Source organism: Vulpes lagopus, chromosome 15 (genome assembly GCF_018345385.1).
Source record: "Vulpes lagopus strain Blue_001 chromosome 15, ASM1834538v1, whole genome shotgun sequence".
Classification (NCBI taxonomy): Eukaryota; Metazoa; Chordata; class Mammalia; order Carnivora; family Canidae; genus Vulpes; species Vulpes lagopus.
Window position 1 is genome coordinate 16592180 of NC_054838.1, and position 18370 is coordinate 16610549.

At 34.1% G+C, this 18370-nt stretch overlaps 1 protein-coding gene across 3 annotated transcripts in view; it reads left to right on the forward strand.

Annotated features, from left to right (window-relative positions):
• Positions 1–18370, forward strand: part of SBF2 (SET binding factor 2) — a 468462-nt gene that overhangs the window by 189761 nt on the left and 260331 nt on the right. For all 3 annotated transcript variants that reach the window (XM_041730425.1, XM_041730423.1, XM_041730424.1), the window contains exon 3: positions 15981–16118. In XM_041730425.1, the coding sequence (XP_041586359.1) occupies positions 15981–16118 (138 nt within the window). The remainder of the gene's footprint in view (positions 1–15980; positions 16119–18370) is intronic.

The following is an 18370-nucleotide window of genomic DNA, read 5'->3' on the forward strand; positions in this document are numbered from 1 at the left end:
CAGTTTTTAACAGAAATGATGCTGAATTTTGTCAAATGCTTTTTCTGCTTCTATTAAAATGATTATATCATTTTTCTTTTTTAGTTATATTTTCTTATGTAAAGGTTTTTATATGATGAGTTACATCATATTTGTTGTTGCTTTTCAAATGTAAACAAACCCTGTGTTCCTGGGATAAATTCCTCTTGGCCATTTTATATTATTAGCCTTTTACTATACTGTTGAATTCAGTTTGCTGAAAAACATTTTAAAATAATTTTTGCGGGCACCTGGGTGGCTCAGTCAGTTAAGCATCTGCCTTTGGCTTGGGTTATGACTTCAGGGCTCTTGTTTGGCAGGAGGTCTGCTTGTTCCTCTCCCTCTGCCCCTCACTCCTACGTGCGCTCTCTCTCTCAAAGATAAATAAACAATAAAATATATTAAAAATTTTTTTTTTTGGCAACTGTGTTCATGTGTTCTGTATCTTTGCCAGGTTTTGGTATCAGGGATATACCAGCCTCATAGGATGAAGTTGGGAAGTACTTTGTCCGTTTCAATTTTTGGAAGATTTTGTGTAGAATTATTATTACTATTATTGATTCCTTAAATGTTTAGTAGAATTCACCAGTAAAGTCATCTGAGACTGTAGTTTTCTTCATGGAAAGGTTTTTAACTATAATTCCAATTTCTCTAATAAATATGAGTTATTTGGGTTTTTTGTTTTTTCATGAGTGAGCTCAGGTCATTTGCATTATTTAGAGAATTTGTCTATTTCATCTCATTGTCAAGTTTATTTGCACAAAGTTATTCATAATATTCCTTCATAATCCTTTTAATATTTATAATCTCTAATGATGTCATATCTTATTCCTGATACTGGCAATTTGTGTCTTCTCTTTTTTGTGATAAATCTGGCTGAAAGTTAATCAAGTTTTTTGATCATTATCTTTTTCTATTGTGTGTGTTCTGTTTTGTTAATTTTTGTTTTAATCTGATTCCTATTATTTCCTTTTTTAAATTACTTTGAATTTAGTTTTCTTTTTTATCTAATTCTTAAGTAGATGTGACGATCATTGAGACCTTTCTTATTTTCTACTTTAAGTGCCATATATAACTTTCTCCTGAAGTCCTGATTTAGTAGCAACCTACAAATTCTGAAAGGTGGTCTTTTCATTCTCATTTAGTTCCACATACCTTATAATTTCCTTTTGATTTCTTCTTCGACCCATGATTTGTTTTGAAATGTGTTAGTTTCCAAGTGTTGTAGATTTTCCAGAGATCTGTTTTTGATTTCTAATTTAATTCTCTTGTGATATGGGAATGTGCTTCTTATGATTTGAAGCCTCTTAAATTTATTGCAACTTATTTTATGGCCCAGGATATACTCTGTCTTGGCAAATGTTCCAAGTATGCTTGAAAAGAATGTGTATTGCTGCTATTGTATAGAGTGTTATATAAACATCAGTTAGGTCAAGTTGGTTGATAGTATTTTTCAAATCTACATCTTTACTTTTTTTTTTGTCTATTCTATCAATTATGGAGAAAGATTTTGAAATTTTTGAGTAGAGGAAATTTGTTTCATTTATTTATTTATTTATTCATTTATTGCAATTCTGTTAGATTTGCTTTATGTATTTTGAAGATCTTTACTTAGGACACAAATATTTAGGATTTTATGTCCCCTTGATGAATTGGCCCATATATCATAAAATGTCATTTTTGTTAATATTCTTTGTTCTGCGATCTACATGATATTAATGTAACTATGCCGGCCTTGTTTTGATTAATGTTAACATAAGATATAGTTTCCTAGTCCTTTTCCTTTTAACATCTTTGAAACTTTGTAATTAAAGGGTTTCTTGTAGGTAGCATGTAATTGAGTCTTATATTTATTTATTCATTCAGTCAGTCATTCAATCATATATGTATGTATTTATTTATGAATGAGAGGTAGAGAAAGTAGGGAGGAGCAGAGTAGGAAAGAGAAGAGGGAAAGACTTTCTAGCAGACTTTATGCTGAGTGCAGAGCCTAATGTAGGGCTTGATCCCACGACCCTGAGATCATGACCTGAGCTGAAACCAAGAGTTGGACTCTCAACTGACTGAACCACCAAGGTGCCCCAAGTCTTGCTTTTTTATCCAGGCACAATGCCTCTGCCATTTAATGTGATTATTAATATATTTAGGATTGAATATTATTTTGTTCTTTGTGTTACATTCATTTCATTGGTTTTTTCTTGTCCTTTATTTTCTGCTTTCTTTTAGATTATTTTTCTTGGGTATTTCATTTTATTTATTTTGTTGGATTATTATTTCTTTTATTTTTTCATTTTTGGGGCTTATACATCTTTATCTTAATGGCACATTTAGCTTAACATACTCTACTATATCACTTTTCCTGTGATATGTGAACCATATAATACCACTGTACTCTTCCATTCTCCCCCTCTGACTTGTACAGTTGTTGACATCCATTTTACTTTTTTTTTTTTAAGTTTTCATTTTAAGTAACTTCTACATCCAAGTGGGGCTCAAACTCACAGTCCCAAGATCAAGAGTCACATGCTCCACTGACTGAGCAGCTAGGTGCCCCCATTTTAATTTTCTATATACTTTAAACCCCATACTACAGTGTTATTTTGCTAATAAGAGATTTAAATAATACAAAAAAATCTTTTGTATTTACCTATGTAGTTACCACTGATAGTGGTCTTCATTGTTTTGTATAGATCCATAGTTTCACCTGGTATTATTTTTTGTCCATTATTTTTTCAAGTAGTTTTTTCTGTTCGTCCTCTACACTGCCTTGATTCTGATTACTTATATGATAGGCTGTTTGAAGTTGTCCCAGAACTCACTGATGTTCATTTTATTTTGGAGGATTTTCTTTTCTTTTCTCTTTTTTTTTCTTTTCTTTTCTTTTTTTTTTTTCTTTTCTTTTTTTCTTCTTTTCTTTCTTTTCTTTCTTTTTTCTTTTCTCTCTTCTCTTCTCTTCTCTCTCTTCTCTTTTTCTTTTCTTTTTCTTTTTCTTTTTTTTTTCTTTTTTTCTTTTTCTTTTTCCTTTCTTTCCTCTATACCCAACACAGGGCTTAAACTCCCACCTTGAGACCAAGAGTTATATACTCTTCCGACTGAGCCAGTTGGGAGTTTCTCTGTATTTCACTTTAGATTATTTTTATTCCTGTCAAATCAAGTTTATTAATCTTTCCTCTGTAACATTTATTATGTTTTGAATCCTATCCAGTATATTTTTTTAACTCATACATTGTAATTTTCCTTTTTAGAAGTTTGAGTCTTTTATATTTTTCATGTTTCCATTTAACTTTTTCAACATGTGACTGTTACAACTTTCTGTCTTTTCTGCTCATTCTAATATCTCTGTCAGTCCTAGGTCAGTTTTGTTTGATTATTCTCCTTGTTAAGGGTTTTGTTTCCCTCTTTGCATACCTGTTAATGTTTAATAGGATGCCTGACATAATGAATTTTGTCTTATTGGGTGGTAGATATTTTAAATCCTCTTGAGCTCCTGAGATACAGTTAAGTTTCTTGTAAATAATTTGATCTTTTTAGGTATCGCTTTTATGATTTGTTATGTGAATTCTGAGCAGATCTAGCTCAGGACTAATTATTTCCACTACAGTGGCAAGACTTTTCTGTGTACTCTATCCAAGCTCTTGAGAATTATGAATTTTTCCAGTCTGGATAATGGGAATGGGCACTTCTCCCAGTCATGCTTAAGCAGCGGGCACTGTTTTTTTCTAAACTTTGCAGATGGCTGTCCTGCCATCCTTAGGTAATTTTTTTAGACACATGCACTGATCACTACCCTGCTGACTTCTTAAGAGGAGCTCTACAGACTTCCCCCATTCTTTCTCTGTGCAGCTCCCTTCTCTTTGGTGTTCTGTCTCCAGAGAGTCTCTGCTCTGTCTCATATAGGGAGTCCTCTCAGCTCTACCTTTGTATCCTTCTTCCAATACCATGGCCTATAAATTCTCTCAAGACAGAATGCAGGGCCAATATTTGAGCTCACATTGTTTCCTCCTTTCAGGGATTTTTGTCCTTTATTACCTTATATTCAGTGTCTTGCAAACTATTATTTCATATATTTTGTCCAGCTTTTTAAAGTATTTCAGTCTGCAGGGTAGTCTCGGCCAAAAAATGAGAGTCCTCTTTCTTTATTAATTTTATATTCATTTATTTTATTGTATTCCATCATTTTCATAGTAGTTTTTTAGTTGACACTCTTCAGTTTTCCAGGTTATATGATCATGTATTGGGAAATAATAATTTTACCTTCCATTGTTTGTTTGTTTATTTATTTATTTATTTAAGATTTTATTTATTTATTTATAAGAGACACACAGAGATAGAGGGTCAGAGACACAGGCTGAAGGAGAAGCAGGTCCCATGCAGAGAGCCTGACATGGGACTCGATCTGGTGTCTCCAGAATCAGGTCCTGGGCTGAAGGCAGCGCTAAACCGCAGAGCCACCAGGGCTGCCTGTTTTTATCTTTAATTTCTTTCTTTGTGATTGCTTCTGCTAATTAGTGTCTAATAAATGATATCAATGGTAATGGGACTCATTATATAATTTATTTAAGAATGGGTGTTGAATTATGTCCTATATTTTAAATTATGGAGTTAATTTTATTGCATTTCTGATTATTAATGTGATTAATTAATAGGTTTCTGTTACTATTTTGATCTTTGATCTGTTTTAAAATATATAAACCTGTTTTTTTCTCTTTCTCCTTATTGTTTTCCCTTTAGGATTTTTTTATTTTTTAAGATTTTATTTATTTATTCATGGGAGACACACAGAGAGAGGCAAAGGCCTATGAAGAGGAAGAAGCAGGCTCCTCACGGGGGAGCCTGGTGCGGGACTTGAACCCGGGCCCTGGGATCACACCCTGGACTGAAGGCAGGCACTCAACTGCTGAGCAACCCAGGCATCCCTCTTTAGGATCTTTTCTTTCTCTTTTATACATTGAAACTTTGTGATGATTTGCTAAAATTAATGAGTTTTAAAAAGCATTAATTAGGGCAGCCGAGGTGGCTCAGAGTTATAGCGCCGCCTTCGGCCCAGAGTGTGATCCTGGAGACCCCAGATTGAGTCCCATGTCGGGCTCCCTGCATGGAGTCTGCTTCTCCCTCTGCCTGTGTCTCCCTCTGCCTGTGTCTCTGCCTCTCTCTCTCTCCTCTCTGATTAATAAAATCTTTAAAAAAAAATAAAAAGCATTAATTAATTATGATAGGCATTGAAAAATGTAGTCTTGTCCTAAGGTTCTGGCCTTTTTTTTTTTTTTTTTTAAGATTTTATTTATCTATTCATGAAAGATACAGAGAAAGGAAGAGACATAGGCAGAGGGAGAAGCAGCCTCCCTGTGGCAACCCTGATGCAGGACTCCATCCCAGGACCCTGGGATCATGACCTGAGCCGAAGGCAGACCCTTAACCACTGAGCCACCCAAGAGCCCCAGGTTCTGGCTTTTTTGTAAAGAAGAGGGTTGTATTGTTTTTTGTTATGTTTTGTTTTGGGGGTATTTTTTATAAATTTTTCCTTTGGATGTATTCTTTTTAAATTTCCTGTTACCCAGGAATTAGAACTCCTGCAGTGATCCAATTTCCTTCTCTCTCATTTTCCATTTGTTTGTCCCTTTTGAACACCGACTAGTGTTATGGTTTCTTTATTTTAAAATTTTATTATATTTCTCTTGCTTTGTAAATGTTTTCTGATATATAAGCTCCTCTGCTTAATGTTTTGATCCCTTCTTTATTCTCCAATGTTTGAAATTTTCTGTGTCTCATTACATTCTTTATGGTCTCTTTATGCATTTAAATAGGGGCTCTTTTTTTGTTTTGGTGTTGCCTATTTGGTGACATGCATACATACCTGGTACCTCCCATTCATTATCTTTTCCAGCAATTTGTAGTGAAAACCAGTTTTCCAGCTTCCAAATTCTTTTTTTTTCAGCTTTTTTCAGCTTCCAAATTCTTGTTAACATTTTAAACCGTTTATCTCCATTACTTCGCTGTTTGTATTTTTTATTACAATTTTATTTTATTTTATGTATTTATTTAAAGGTTTTTTTTTTTTAATATTTTATTTATTTATTCATGAGAGACATAGAGCAAGAGAGAGGTAGAGGGAGAAGCAGGCTCCATGCAGGGAGCCTGACGTGGGACTCGATCCCGGGTCTCCAGGGTCACGCCCTGGGCCCAAAGCGGCTCTAAACCGCTGAGCCACCCGGGCTGCCCTATTTTAAAGGTTTTATTTATTTATTTATTCATGAGAGACACAGAGAGAGAGAGGCAGAGACATAGGCAGAGGGAGAGGCAGAACTCTATCCCAGGATCCCAGGATCATACCCTGAGCTGAAGGCAGATATTCAACCACTAGCAATGTCTGTCAGTTCTAACCTTACAACCTTGAAGTATCATTTGTTTCCAGGTTATGCTAAGGTCTGAAAGAAAACTGGAGGGAAACAAAGACCGATAACATCCTGAAAAGGAATCCCCATGTATGAAAACAATATTAATTGTCAATTTATATAGTATTTTCTTTTATAATATCACTCTATTGCTTTTTCTAGTTTTAAGCTGCAAAAGTGATCTAATATCACTTTTATAATATCGTTGGGTTTCCCCAGTGACTTAAAAAAAGGAGGACAAAATGATGGCCAGTCCGTTATGGCAGTCAGTTCTAAACAGTTTAGATTTTGCACCTGTGATAGCATTTTTTTTCCTGTTTGCCAGTAAAGACACTGGGGAGAACAAAATCCTGATTTTATCCTGTTTGTTTAGTGCTTATCATTTTGCTTACTATCTTTAGTGAGTACTATCTTTTACTAGTCTGTTTCCAGCTGTCTAAACATTTTCTCACATTCCTGTCAGAAATGTTACTGGAGCTCAGGTTCAAGAATTGTAGTGTCCATTCCCTCATTGTTTATTACTTCCTCAGTACACTCATTTAAGATTTGAATATTGTATTTTAATCCAAATCCTATGAGAAATACTTCTCATTAAACAGTGGGATCATCTCTTCATACTCCAAATTCTATTATTACTTAATCTTATGATAAAGTAAATTTGGAAAGTAGACATTTTAACTGGAGATTAAATTTCTTTTAATTTAAAGCGTTTGAAAATTGAAACCTTGAAAACCCTTTAAAATCCTTGAAATTTAAAATCCTTTGAGATTTTTGTAAACTTTTTTTTTTGAGATTTTTGTAAACTCAATTGTGTGAGCTATTTTTTATTTTCTGAATATTTGCATACTCATTTGAATATTTCATTTTCATTCATTTGAAATCTCCTATGAAATGTATGGTTTTTTTTATTTTTAGGGGAAGAGGTTCAGAGAGAGAGAAGGAGAGAGAGAATCTTAAGCAGGCCCATTCCCAGCGCAGAGCCCAAGACGGGGCTTGATCTCACAGCCCTGAGATCATGACCTGAGCTGAAATCAAGAGTCTGACACTTAACTAAGTCGCCCACATGCCCCTATTTAAATGCATAATATAAAATAAATTCCTCTATTGCTGTAATTTCATGTGTGAAATAAGAGATCTCATGTATAACCAGTGTCTAGTGGACTATCTTGACAGCTTCCTTGTGTAAAATTTAGTAAAAAATCTGACCAGGCCTGCCATAACTCACCACTACTATCTTAATTGTGTTCATATTAAGTACTTATTGATCTGAAACGCGATCCTTGGAATTTCTCAGAAGTTTTATTGTTAATACTTTTTGTCTTTTCAGAATTTAATGGAATTCCCTTTATAATGTAAGCAGTGAACCCATTTTAAGTAACTAAACTTTACTTAACTACCCAAACTTTAATATTCTCCTTCTGGATGTTTTGTATTTATTATTATCTGTTAAAGGAAGAAATTTTCTTTTCTTTTCTTTTCTTTTTTTTTTTTTATTTTACGATAGTCACAGAGAGAGAGAGAGAGAGAGAGAGAGGCAGAGACACAGGCAGAGGGAGAAGCAGGCTCCATGCACCGGGAGCCCGACGTGGGATCCGATCCCGGGTCTCCAGGATCGCGCCCTGGGCCAAAGGCAGGCGCCAAACCGCTGCGCCACCCAGGGATCCCGGAAGAAATTTTCTTATAAGCTTTACTTTTTAAAAGAGACATTGGTTAATTTTTTAAATTACAGTTCCCAGTAAGTTGTAAAGTTTTAGCTGTGGATGAAGGTCTTGGAAATATTCAGATGTGGATGAAGGTCTTTTTCAGAGAACTTTCTATAATATTTCACTTTTGAGAGATTATTCAAATTAATCACAACAATACTATGGACGTTTTTGGTTATTCTATAATATTTTTATTATATTCAGTATATTTATGTATGTATATATATATATATATAGTATTTGGAAAAAGTGGACACAGTAAAAGTTGCTTTTTCTAGTTTTAAGCTGCAAAATATTTGTTCATTTAAGTGATAGACCTACTTGCTTATGAAAGTTATTTGTGAAGTCTGTTCTATGACTGGTATCTTTGAATTGAGAAGTCATTATATTTGATAGAATTAGAAATAACATAAAGAGATTTAGCTTAATCCTCATTGAAAACCTATAGTTTCATTTAAGTTTTGCAAAAATATGTAGTTATTCTGTAGTGAGTAGGTTTTAATGCTATTTGCCAAGCCTAATGAACGGCTAATAATGAATTACAGAACTCCAAGAGAATGGTATTATTTGTTATTAATTCATAGAACATATTGTTTGGTCAGAAGAGTTGTTTGTTGAGCAAATGGAATCCATCCATGATTCAGGCTCAGATGTCTCTTTCTTAATTGTGAACTCATTTTAGAAAATGATGTACCTGAGCACCTGGGTGGTTCAATCAGTTAACCATCTGCTTTCAGCTCAGATCCTGATCCCAAGGTTTTAGGATTGGAGCCCCACATCAGGCTCCCTTTTCAGTGGGGGAGTTTGCCCCTTCCTCTCCCTCCACTCCTCCCCTAGCTGTGCTCTCCTGTTCACTCTCTCTCTCAAATAAATAAAATCTTTAAAAAAAAAAAAAGATGTACATAATTCTGGACAGAAGTTTGTTGAGAAAGAATAAGAAGGTTTTTTTTTTTTTTTAAAGATTTTATTTATTTATTCATGAGAATACACAGAGAGGCAGAGACACAGGCAGAGGGAGAAGCAGGCTCCATGCAGGGAGCCTGACATGGGACTAGATTCACGGTCTCCAGGATCACGCCCTGGGCTGAAGGTGGCACTAAACCACTGAGCCACCTGGGCTGCCCAAGTTAGGAAGGTTTTGAAAGACACCTCTTAGTTTTGATGTAACCTGATTAAAACTCCCTAGTTCTACCAAGAATTATCTCTTTCTGCTATTCAAGTAGTTTAAGCCAATGTTAGTTAAATGTTAATACTTATTTCACTAAAATAGCAGGTCTCACACTTTTGGGTCTCACACTTTATACTGTTACAAATTATTGAGTATCCCCAAAGAGTTTTGTTTATGTAGTTTATTCATTTATGCATTAGAAATTATAACTAGGAAATTTAAAATGATTCATTTAAAAGAAGAATAAGCCTTCACATATTAAATAGTATATTTTTTTTATGAAGAAAGAACTGTAGTTTCCAAAACAAAAAATAGGGAAAACAGTGGTATTATTTTATATTTTTGGAAATATCATTGATATTAGCTTACTAAAAGACAACTGGATTCTCATACCCACCTTTTTTTTTTAAGATTTTATTTATTTATTCATGATAGAGAGAGAGAGAGAGGCAGAGACACAGGCAGAGGGAGAAGTAGGCTTCATGCCAGGAGCCCGACATGGGACTCGATCCTGGGACTTCAGGATTGGGCCCTGGGCCAAAGGCCGGCACCAAACCACTGAGCCACCCAGGGATCCCCTCATACCCACCTTTACATCAAGCTCTTGCAATATGTTGTTTTGATTAAAGTATAGTAAGAAAATCAGGTCTCACAAATATATATTTGGCGAAAAGAGGAATATTTTAATAACTTTTTCAGATAAGTATGGAAATTCTATTTATTTATTTATTTATTTATTTATTTATTTATTTATTTATTTATGATAGTCTCAGAGAGAGAGAGAGAGAGAGAGAGAGAGAGAGAGAGAGAGGGGGCAGAGACACAGGCAGAGGGAGAAGCAGGCTCCATGCACCGGGAGCCCGACGTGGGATTCGATCCCGGGTCTCCAGGATCGCACCCTGGGCCAAAGGCAGGCGCCAAACCGCTGCGCCACCCAGGGATCCCTAGTATGGAAATTTTTATTTGAATATCACTGTATCAAAACTCAAGTGGTAATTTCTTAAAAATTAGTTGTAATATGAAATCTGTGAGCATATCAATGAACTTTTCGTACTGTTACTTTTTTTTTTGTACTGTTACATTAAAGTCTGTTGGTATACTTAACATTTGAATGGGTTTTTAATCTATGCATGATTTTATAACATACATTGGTCATTTTGTAAATATGGAATCAATGAGTTATGCAGATCTTCAAATATTGATACATATTAATATATAATATTTTAAATATTATATTAGTTAATGTTACTGTCACATTTATCAGAAATACAAAAGCTAGGAGTCTCATGATTGTGCTTGAATGCTCATTTATCATTGGTAACACATAGTCTCTCAGATCCTTATCTTAAAATGATAGGCTCACTTTGTTTTGAGAAAATGTCTGCTTAATACATAAGTCTGTATATTTGTCTATCATTTATTCTTTCTAGTAAAAATGGTGTTCTTGAAAAAAAAAGGGCAGCTAGTTTAACTCATAACTTAAATAATTACACAAGCAGCTTTTCTCTGAACAACTGTAATGCTTCTAATATGCAGCAAGAGTGCTTTATATGTATTATTTGCAACAATATTTAAAAAGTTATATACTCAAGGGTCAAGTTATAATGAAATTAAACTATGTATTGCTTTTTTAAAGACATTTTATTTTTTATTTTTTATTTTTTTTAATTTTTATTTATTTATGATAGTCACAGAGAGAGAGAGAGAGAGAGAGAGAGAGAGAGAGGCAGAGACATAGGCAGAGGGAGAAGCAGGCTCCATGCACCGGGAGCCCGACGTGGGATTCGATCCCGGGTCTCCAGGATCACGCCCTCGGCCAAAGGCAGGTGCCAAACCGCTGCACCACCCAGGGATTCCTTTAAAGACATTTTAAACTGAAACTGATTTTCGTTTTTAATTGCAAACATGCAACTGTGTGAAGAATACAATGACTACAAGTATAATTTGGGGCTTGCTGCATTCATTTCTGTTAAGGTGCCAGCAGTTTTAACTGCCATGACTTTAGCACTGTCAATGTAAATGTCAACAAGGTGAAAGAAACCATTAATTCTTAGTATTATTATGAAAATAATTTTTACCACTGGGACTTCTGTGACTCTTATGCACCGCTCTTTGAGGCTTGCTATTCTGAAATTAAAAATCCTTATCATGGCCACAAGCACTTGGATAGATAATTGTTGAGGAGAAAGGTACACATAAAGAAAATGACAAGTCAACTTTTCTGTACCAGATTAGTAGAATAGCTAATAAGTTCAAGGGAAATATATAAGAAAAAGTTGTTGTTATTATAATAAATATGTATAAAATGGTTTTGGAACACAGGAAAGGAACTTCTTGATTGTTGAGTGTAGAAGGTGCTGGAGATACTAGGAAGTTACAGAGAAGTATTCAAAGAATAAGTGATACTCAAGTACTCAATAAATATTTGTTGAATAGCTATTTCAAAATAAAATGTAAAGAAACATGTTTTCACTTACTTGCTAATTAGTGTATTTTAAGCTTTTTATGCCATTTAAAAAAATTCTGGTGAAATCTACTTATGAAAAAGAGTCTGGTAGAATTTCTATTTTGGTAGAGAAGCTTTGAACATGATTACTGTCTCTCTCCAAATGTAAGAAATTATCCAGATCTCCCTTTCTGATGTCTCATTAGACTCAGTCAAGGAGACAGTGAGACAATGAAAGGAGGGGCAAGAGCAGGTTTTGGAAGAAACAGAAGGAGAAAGAAAATGTTATAGATATGATGACAGTAGCTAAAGTTGGATCGGATGGGGTAATGTTTACTTCACTGGATTATATGCCAGGGGCTATTCTCAGCACTTTGCATGTGTTAATTTATGTAGACTTCCCAAGCACACTAGCAGGTGGTTAATGGTCTATCTTTTATAGACAAGGAAACTGAGGTACTGAAGGATTAAATAAATTGCTCAAGGTTACACAGTTATTGAGCAGAATAACAGATAATCTGGTACAGAGAGCTGCTGTATTGGTGAACTCATTTCTATTTTTGTTCCATCTCTTGAACAATACTACTAATCAAGATATCTTATTTTCTTCAGATTTTTGAAAATGGACTTCACTTTTTACAGCATACACACACACACACATACACACACAGACACTAGGAAGAGCAGTTTTAGATTCACAGCAAAAGTGAGCAGAAACTAAGAGTTCCTATATACTCCCAGTTCCCAAAACACATGTCCTCCCACACTATCAATATCCCAGCCACAGTGGTACATTTGTTAACAATTGATGAACCTCCCTTGGTTGACATATCATTATTACCCAAAGTCCATAATGTACATTAACATTCACTCTTGGTGTTATACATTCTGTAGGTTTTGACAAATGTAGATTGGCATGTATCGACCATTATAGCATTATATAGTATTATATGTATATAGTATTATAGAATTATACCATATTGTGCATATAGTATTTATTATATAGGTTCCATGCCCTGAAAATCCTCTGTATTTTGCCTGTTCATGTCTCTGCAATGCCCTCAGTTTCAGATAACCATTAATCTTTTTGCTGTTTCCATAGTTTCTCATTTCTCAGAATGTCATGTAGTTGGAACTACACCACGTGAAACCCTTTTGGATTGAAGTCTTTCATTTAGTAATATGCATATAAGGTTCTTCCATGCCTTTTCATAGCTTGATAGTTTGTTTCTTTTTAGCACTAAATAATATTCCATTATCTTAAATGTGCCACAGTTTATCCATTCACCTACTGAAGAACATCTTGGTTGCTTCCAAGTTTTGACAATTATGAATAAAGCTGCTATAAACATCCATGTACAAGTTTTGTGTGAACATATGTTTTTAACTCCTTTGGGTAAATACCAAGGAACAGAATTGCTGGATTGTATACTAAGAATATGCTTAGTTTTGTAAGAAACTATCATACTATCTTCCAGCATGGTTGTCTATTTTGCATTCCTACAGTAATGAATGAGAATTCCTGTTATTCACCATCTTTGTTAGCATTTGGCATTGCCAGTATTTTGGATTTTGGCCATTCTAATAGACAATGTGACAATATCTTGTTTTAATTTGCAATTCTGTAATGACATAAGATGTTGAACGTCTTATCATATGCTTATTTTTTTTCTGTGTATCCTCTTTAGTGAGGTATCTGTTAAGATCTTTTGCCTGTTTTCTTCAGTGTTATGTTGGCTCTTCTTGATCTTTTACCCCTCCATCTAAACTATAAAATTAGTTTATCATTATCCACAAAATAAGTTGCTGAGATGTTGATTGGGATTGCACTGAACTATATAGATCACATTTGGAAGAACTGATACTTGACAATATTTAATCTTTCTGTTCATGAATATAGAATATTTCTCTCTATATTTACTTCTTCTTTGAGTACTTTCATTAAAGTTTTATAGTTTTCCTCGTGTAGATTTTATAGAAATTTTATTAAATTTAAACTAAGTATTTAAAGTTAAATACTTGGGGAAGGTTCTAATGTAAATAGTAAAATATATTTTTAATTTTAAACAACAGTTCTTGTTGGTATGTAGGAAAGCAGCTGAGTTTTAAATATGAACCTTGTATCCTCGAACCTTGCTATAATTCTTTATTACTTTCAAGAGTCTTTTTTGTTGATCCCTTCAGATTTTCTACATAGACAATCATGTCATTTGTGAACAGTTATATTTTTTTCTTTGCAATCCATTTACCTTTTATTTCCTTTTGGGGGGGTTGTCTAATTGCAATTTTGAAGAGTTGTGGTGATAAGGGGACATCGTTGCTTTGTTATTACCTTAGTGAGAAAACTTGTAGCTTCTTAATCATTAAGTATCTCATTAGGTGTAGGATTTTAGTAAATGTTCTCTATCAAGTTAAGGAACTTCCACTCTATTCTTAGTTTTCTGAGAGTTTTTATCATGAATGGGTGTTGGATTTTCTCAGATACTTTCTCTGCATGCATTGATATGGTCCTGTGATTTTTTAAATCTGTCTTCTTGATTTGTTTAATGTACTTTCAGGTGTTGAACCAGCCTTGTGTACCTGCAATAAATCCTACTTGGTTGTAGTTTATAATTCTTTTCATACATTGTTGGATTCAACTTGTAAATATTTTGTTGAGGGTTTATGCATCCTCTCAGGAGGGAAATTGGTCTGTGGTTTTCTTATGATTTTTTACCTACTTTTGCTGTTAGAGTAATGCTGGCTTCATAGAATGAATCAGGAAGTATTTCCTTGTCTTCTGTCTTCTGGAAGAGATCTTAGAGAATCATATAATTTCTTCATTAAATGTTTAGTAAATTTACCAGAGAACTTTCTGTTTTGGAAGTCTATTAATTATTGATTCAATTTATTTAGTAGATATAGACCTGTTCAGATGGTGTGTTTGTTCTTGTATCAGTTTTTAAAAATATTTCATTTATTCATGAGAGAGAGAGAAGCAGAGGGAGAAGCAGGCTTCATGCAGGGAGCCTGATGTGGGACTTGATCCCGGGTCTCCAGGATCAGGTCCTGGGCAGAAGGTGGTGATAAACCACTGAGCCACCCGGGCTGCCCCATTCTTGTATCAGTTTTATCAGATTGTGTCTTTCAAGAAATCGATCCATTTCATCTAGCCTGCCAGATTTGTAGGCATAGAGTTGTTTAGAGTATTCCTTTATTATCTTTTAATGTCCTTGGGATCTGTAGTGATGTCCCCTCTTTCATTTCTGATATTAGTAATTTGTATCTTTTTTTCCCCTTAGTTAACTGGTTAGAGGCTTGTTGATTTTACTGATCTTTTCAAAGAACTAGCTATGGTTTTTAAGAAAATTTTCTCTGTTGATTTTTCATTATCTATTTCATTGATTTCTGCTCTAATTTTTATTATTTCTTTTTATCTGCTTACTTGGTATTTAATTTGCTTTTCTTTTTCTAGTTTCTTGGGATAGAAGCTTAGATTATTGATTTTAGATCTTCCTTCTTTTCTAATATATGCATTCAATATTATAAATTTTCCTTTAAGCACTGTTTTTGCTGAATCCCAAAAGTGTTAATAAGGTGTATTTTCATTTCTATTTAGTTCAAAATATTTTTCACATTTCTTTTGAGATTTTATCTTTGACCCATGTATTATTTAGCAGTGTATTGTTTAATCTCCAAGTATATGGGGACTTTTTCAGCTATCATTCTGTTACTAATTCAGGTCTGTTGTAGTCTAAGGGCATATGTTGTATGATTTCTAGTCTTTAAAACACATTAAAGTGTGTGATATAGCCTATAATGTGGTCTATCTTGATGAACAAGATACCTTTTTCATTGTATTGAACACTTAGATTAACGAAGGAATTGTAAAATAATTCTATTTTCTGTCAATGATAGATACTTAGCACTTTATCTTCAACTCATTTCATGATTTGTTCTAAAGGGGGAAGATTTTCATTTATGATGATTTGTTTCTATGTATGCCAATTTGTATCTCAGAATGAGTGGCACCTGTGGATAATCTTAGACTGTCTTTATAAAATGTATATGTACATTTAAAAAAGTATTCTACATTAGAAATCTGTACTTATATATATACAAAATATATATTTATGTAATGGGTTAGGTAATATATCACATTAGGTGGAAATTTTTTTTACAATGGAGGGATATTTAACATTTCACAAAAATTTATAAATAATAAATTTTCATTATACTTTTAAAATGTGATAATTTTTTTCTATCCCATTTAGTTTTGTCAGCCTGGAGGGTGGCAGCTGTCCAGAGAGAGAAAGCAGCCAACATTTTTTGTGGTGGTCCTGACAGATATTGACTCAGATCGACATTACTGCTCGTGCCTAACCTTCTATGAAGCAGAAATCAATCTTCAGGTATAGTAACTTTTCTAGCCAAAGTACAAAAGAACAACATTTAGGAATCTTTTTTTAAAATGCCATATTTGTTTTTGTTAGAACTGTGAGTTTAAGTTCTTTGGACTACTTTAAAAAGGCTGAGGTACTATACTGTTGGAGAAGTCAGGAAGAAAGTAAACTTTAATTGTTTTATTTTAATATTGATCATAATCTGAATATTTCTAAGAAATATTGATGAATTCGATTATTAGGAAGATTTGTATACTCTCATGGAAAATTTAATTTTCTGTCAGTCCTTTTCCTGAGAAGTCTTTCACGGAATAGAGAGCATTTAATCAGGATGCTTATAAATCACCTATCACAGTGCTTGATAATATTCTTTAAGTACTCAACTAAATGCCAACTCTGGTGGGAATATCAACATGGCAGGACTGAAATTCATAGAACCATAGAAATGAAAAATACTAGGTTGCAAAAAGTATTTGTTGGGGTTCTTAGTTTCAGACAACTGAATCTACTTTCTTTAATTTATGCATAAAAGGATTTATGATAATGTATTGGACAGTTTATGTAATTTCATGGGTGAGGGGTGAGCAGGGAACTAATTTTGGGTACTAGGAACTGCCTAACTTGGGTCTGTTTTAGGAGAAACCATACTTTTTCTGCCTTTGACCACTTGGCAGTTTGAGTTTGAGTACAGTTTGAGTACACTTGGAGTACTAGACAATATAACCTTTACATGTTGCCCCCAAAAATCTAACTTCTCATGTGCAACCTGTCTCACTATCTAACATTGGTGACTTCGGCTTTATATCTCATATGGGTTGTTTCCTTGGGGAAGTCAGATTGCATATAGGTCACACCCCCCTGGAAAGGAATCAGAAAAACTTTGTTGTTGTTGTTATACATTTGTTTGTTTTGCTTTGAAAACTCTATAGTACAAGAAGGAAACTATAAAAGACTTTGGAGGAGGTTGAGTAAGCCAATCTGCATTATCTGCAGTACTTTCTGCTACATGCAGATGAGAAGTATCACTGCCAGAGTGAAAGATTGGCTTGCTTTCCAAAATGGCCTCACAAAGAAGCATTTGTTGTTTGGGTTACTTTAATTAAACTCCAATATCTGAATTTTCTGGATGCAGAAATCTCAATTTGCAGTACAAGAGGAGATAAATCACGTTTCTTGACACAGATTTACATTATCCAGATTCACCAGACTGATGTATTAAAACCAGCATGCTAGTTTATTAATTTACAGTGATAAATTAAAAGGCTACATAGAACAAAATACTCATCATCTGTATTACCAATACATTCTTTGTTGTCAGATCTTTGTGGGAAGCCATATTAAAACCTGAAGGAAAAAAAAAAAACCTGAAGCATTTTATTTGTGGAATTGAACTAAAAATATTTTATGTCAAATATTAAACGCCTAATAGACTAACGTAGCACATTGTTTCTTTTTGAAATTGGGGATTATATTCTTAATGGGGACAAAAACTTAGAAGTAGATGACAATAGCCATTTCTATCCTGGATAATGTTTGAGTGGAGTTGCCAAGAAAGAACTAATCAAATTCTCATTTTTTATCAATTCAAGCAAAAGTGTTCTACAGCCAAGATCCTCTCTATCTCTATTAGATGACCTTTTATTTCTATGTTGATTTTGAGAAATTAAGATAGTTCTGAGAGTGCAGTATTTTATTTCTCTATCCTTGACAGTACCTCTTCAAAACTCCCTAGAATTGCCTGATGAAACTAACTGACTATTCGGGTTCTCCTTCATTACCAACCCCTCTTGCCCCAAAATAACTGACATAAAAGTAATAACATTAAGATAATGTAGGGAGTTCCTACATTATTGATGGTGACCTAGGAAACTCTTGAACTAAATTCCTTCTACAGACACCAGATCTACAGCTACCATGGAGTGATTCCCTCTGAAAGAAATCTAGAAACTAGCTGAGCAACTCACATTGTGCAAACAAGAAAATACCTACACTGAAACGAGTAGGAAAGGCAAACTCATACCATAAGCTCTACCCCTTGCGCAGTGACGTTGGGAAGGAATTTACAACTTCTAGCTTTTCCCTGAGGTGTAAAGTGTTTTATTTATTTATTTATTTTAGGTGTACAGTGTTTAGACCCAACATCTAGGCCCAGCTTTTAACACTTGCACGTGAAGGATGGGCATCCAAAACACCTAACTTTGAAAACCAGTGGGGTTATGCCCATGAGACACACCAGACTATAGCAAACAATGAGAGTTCTT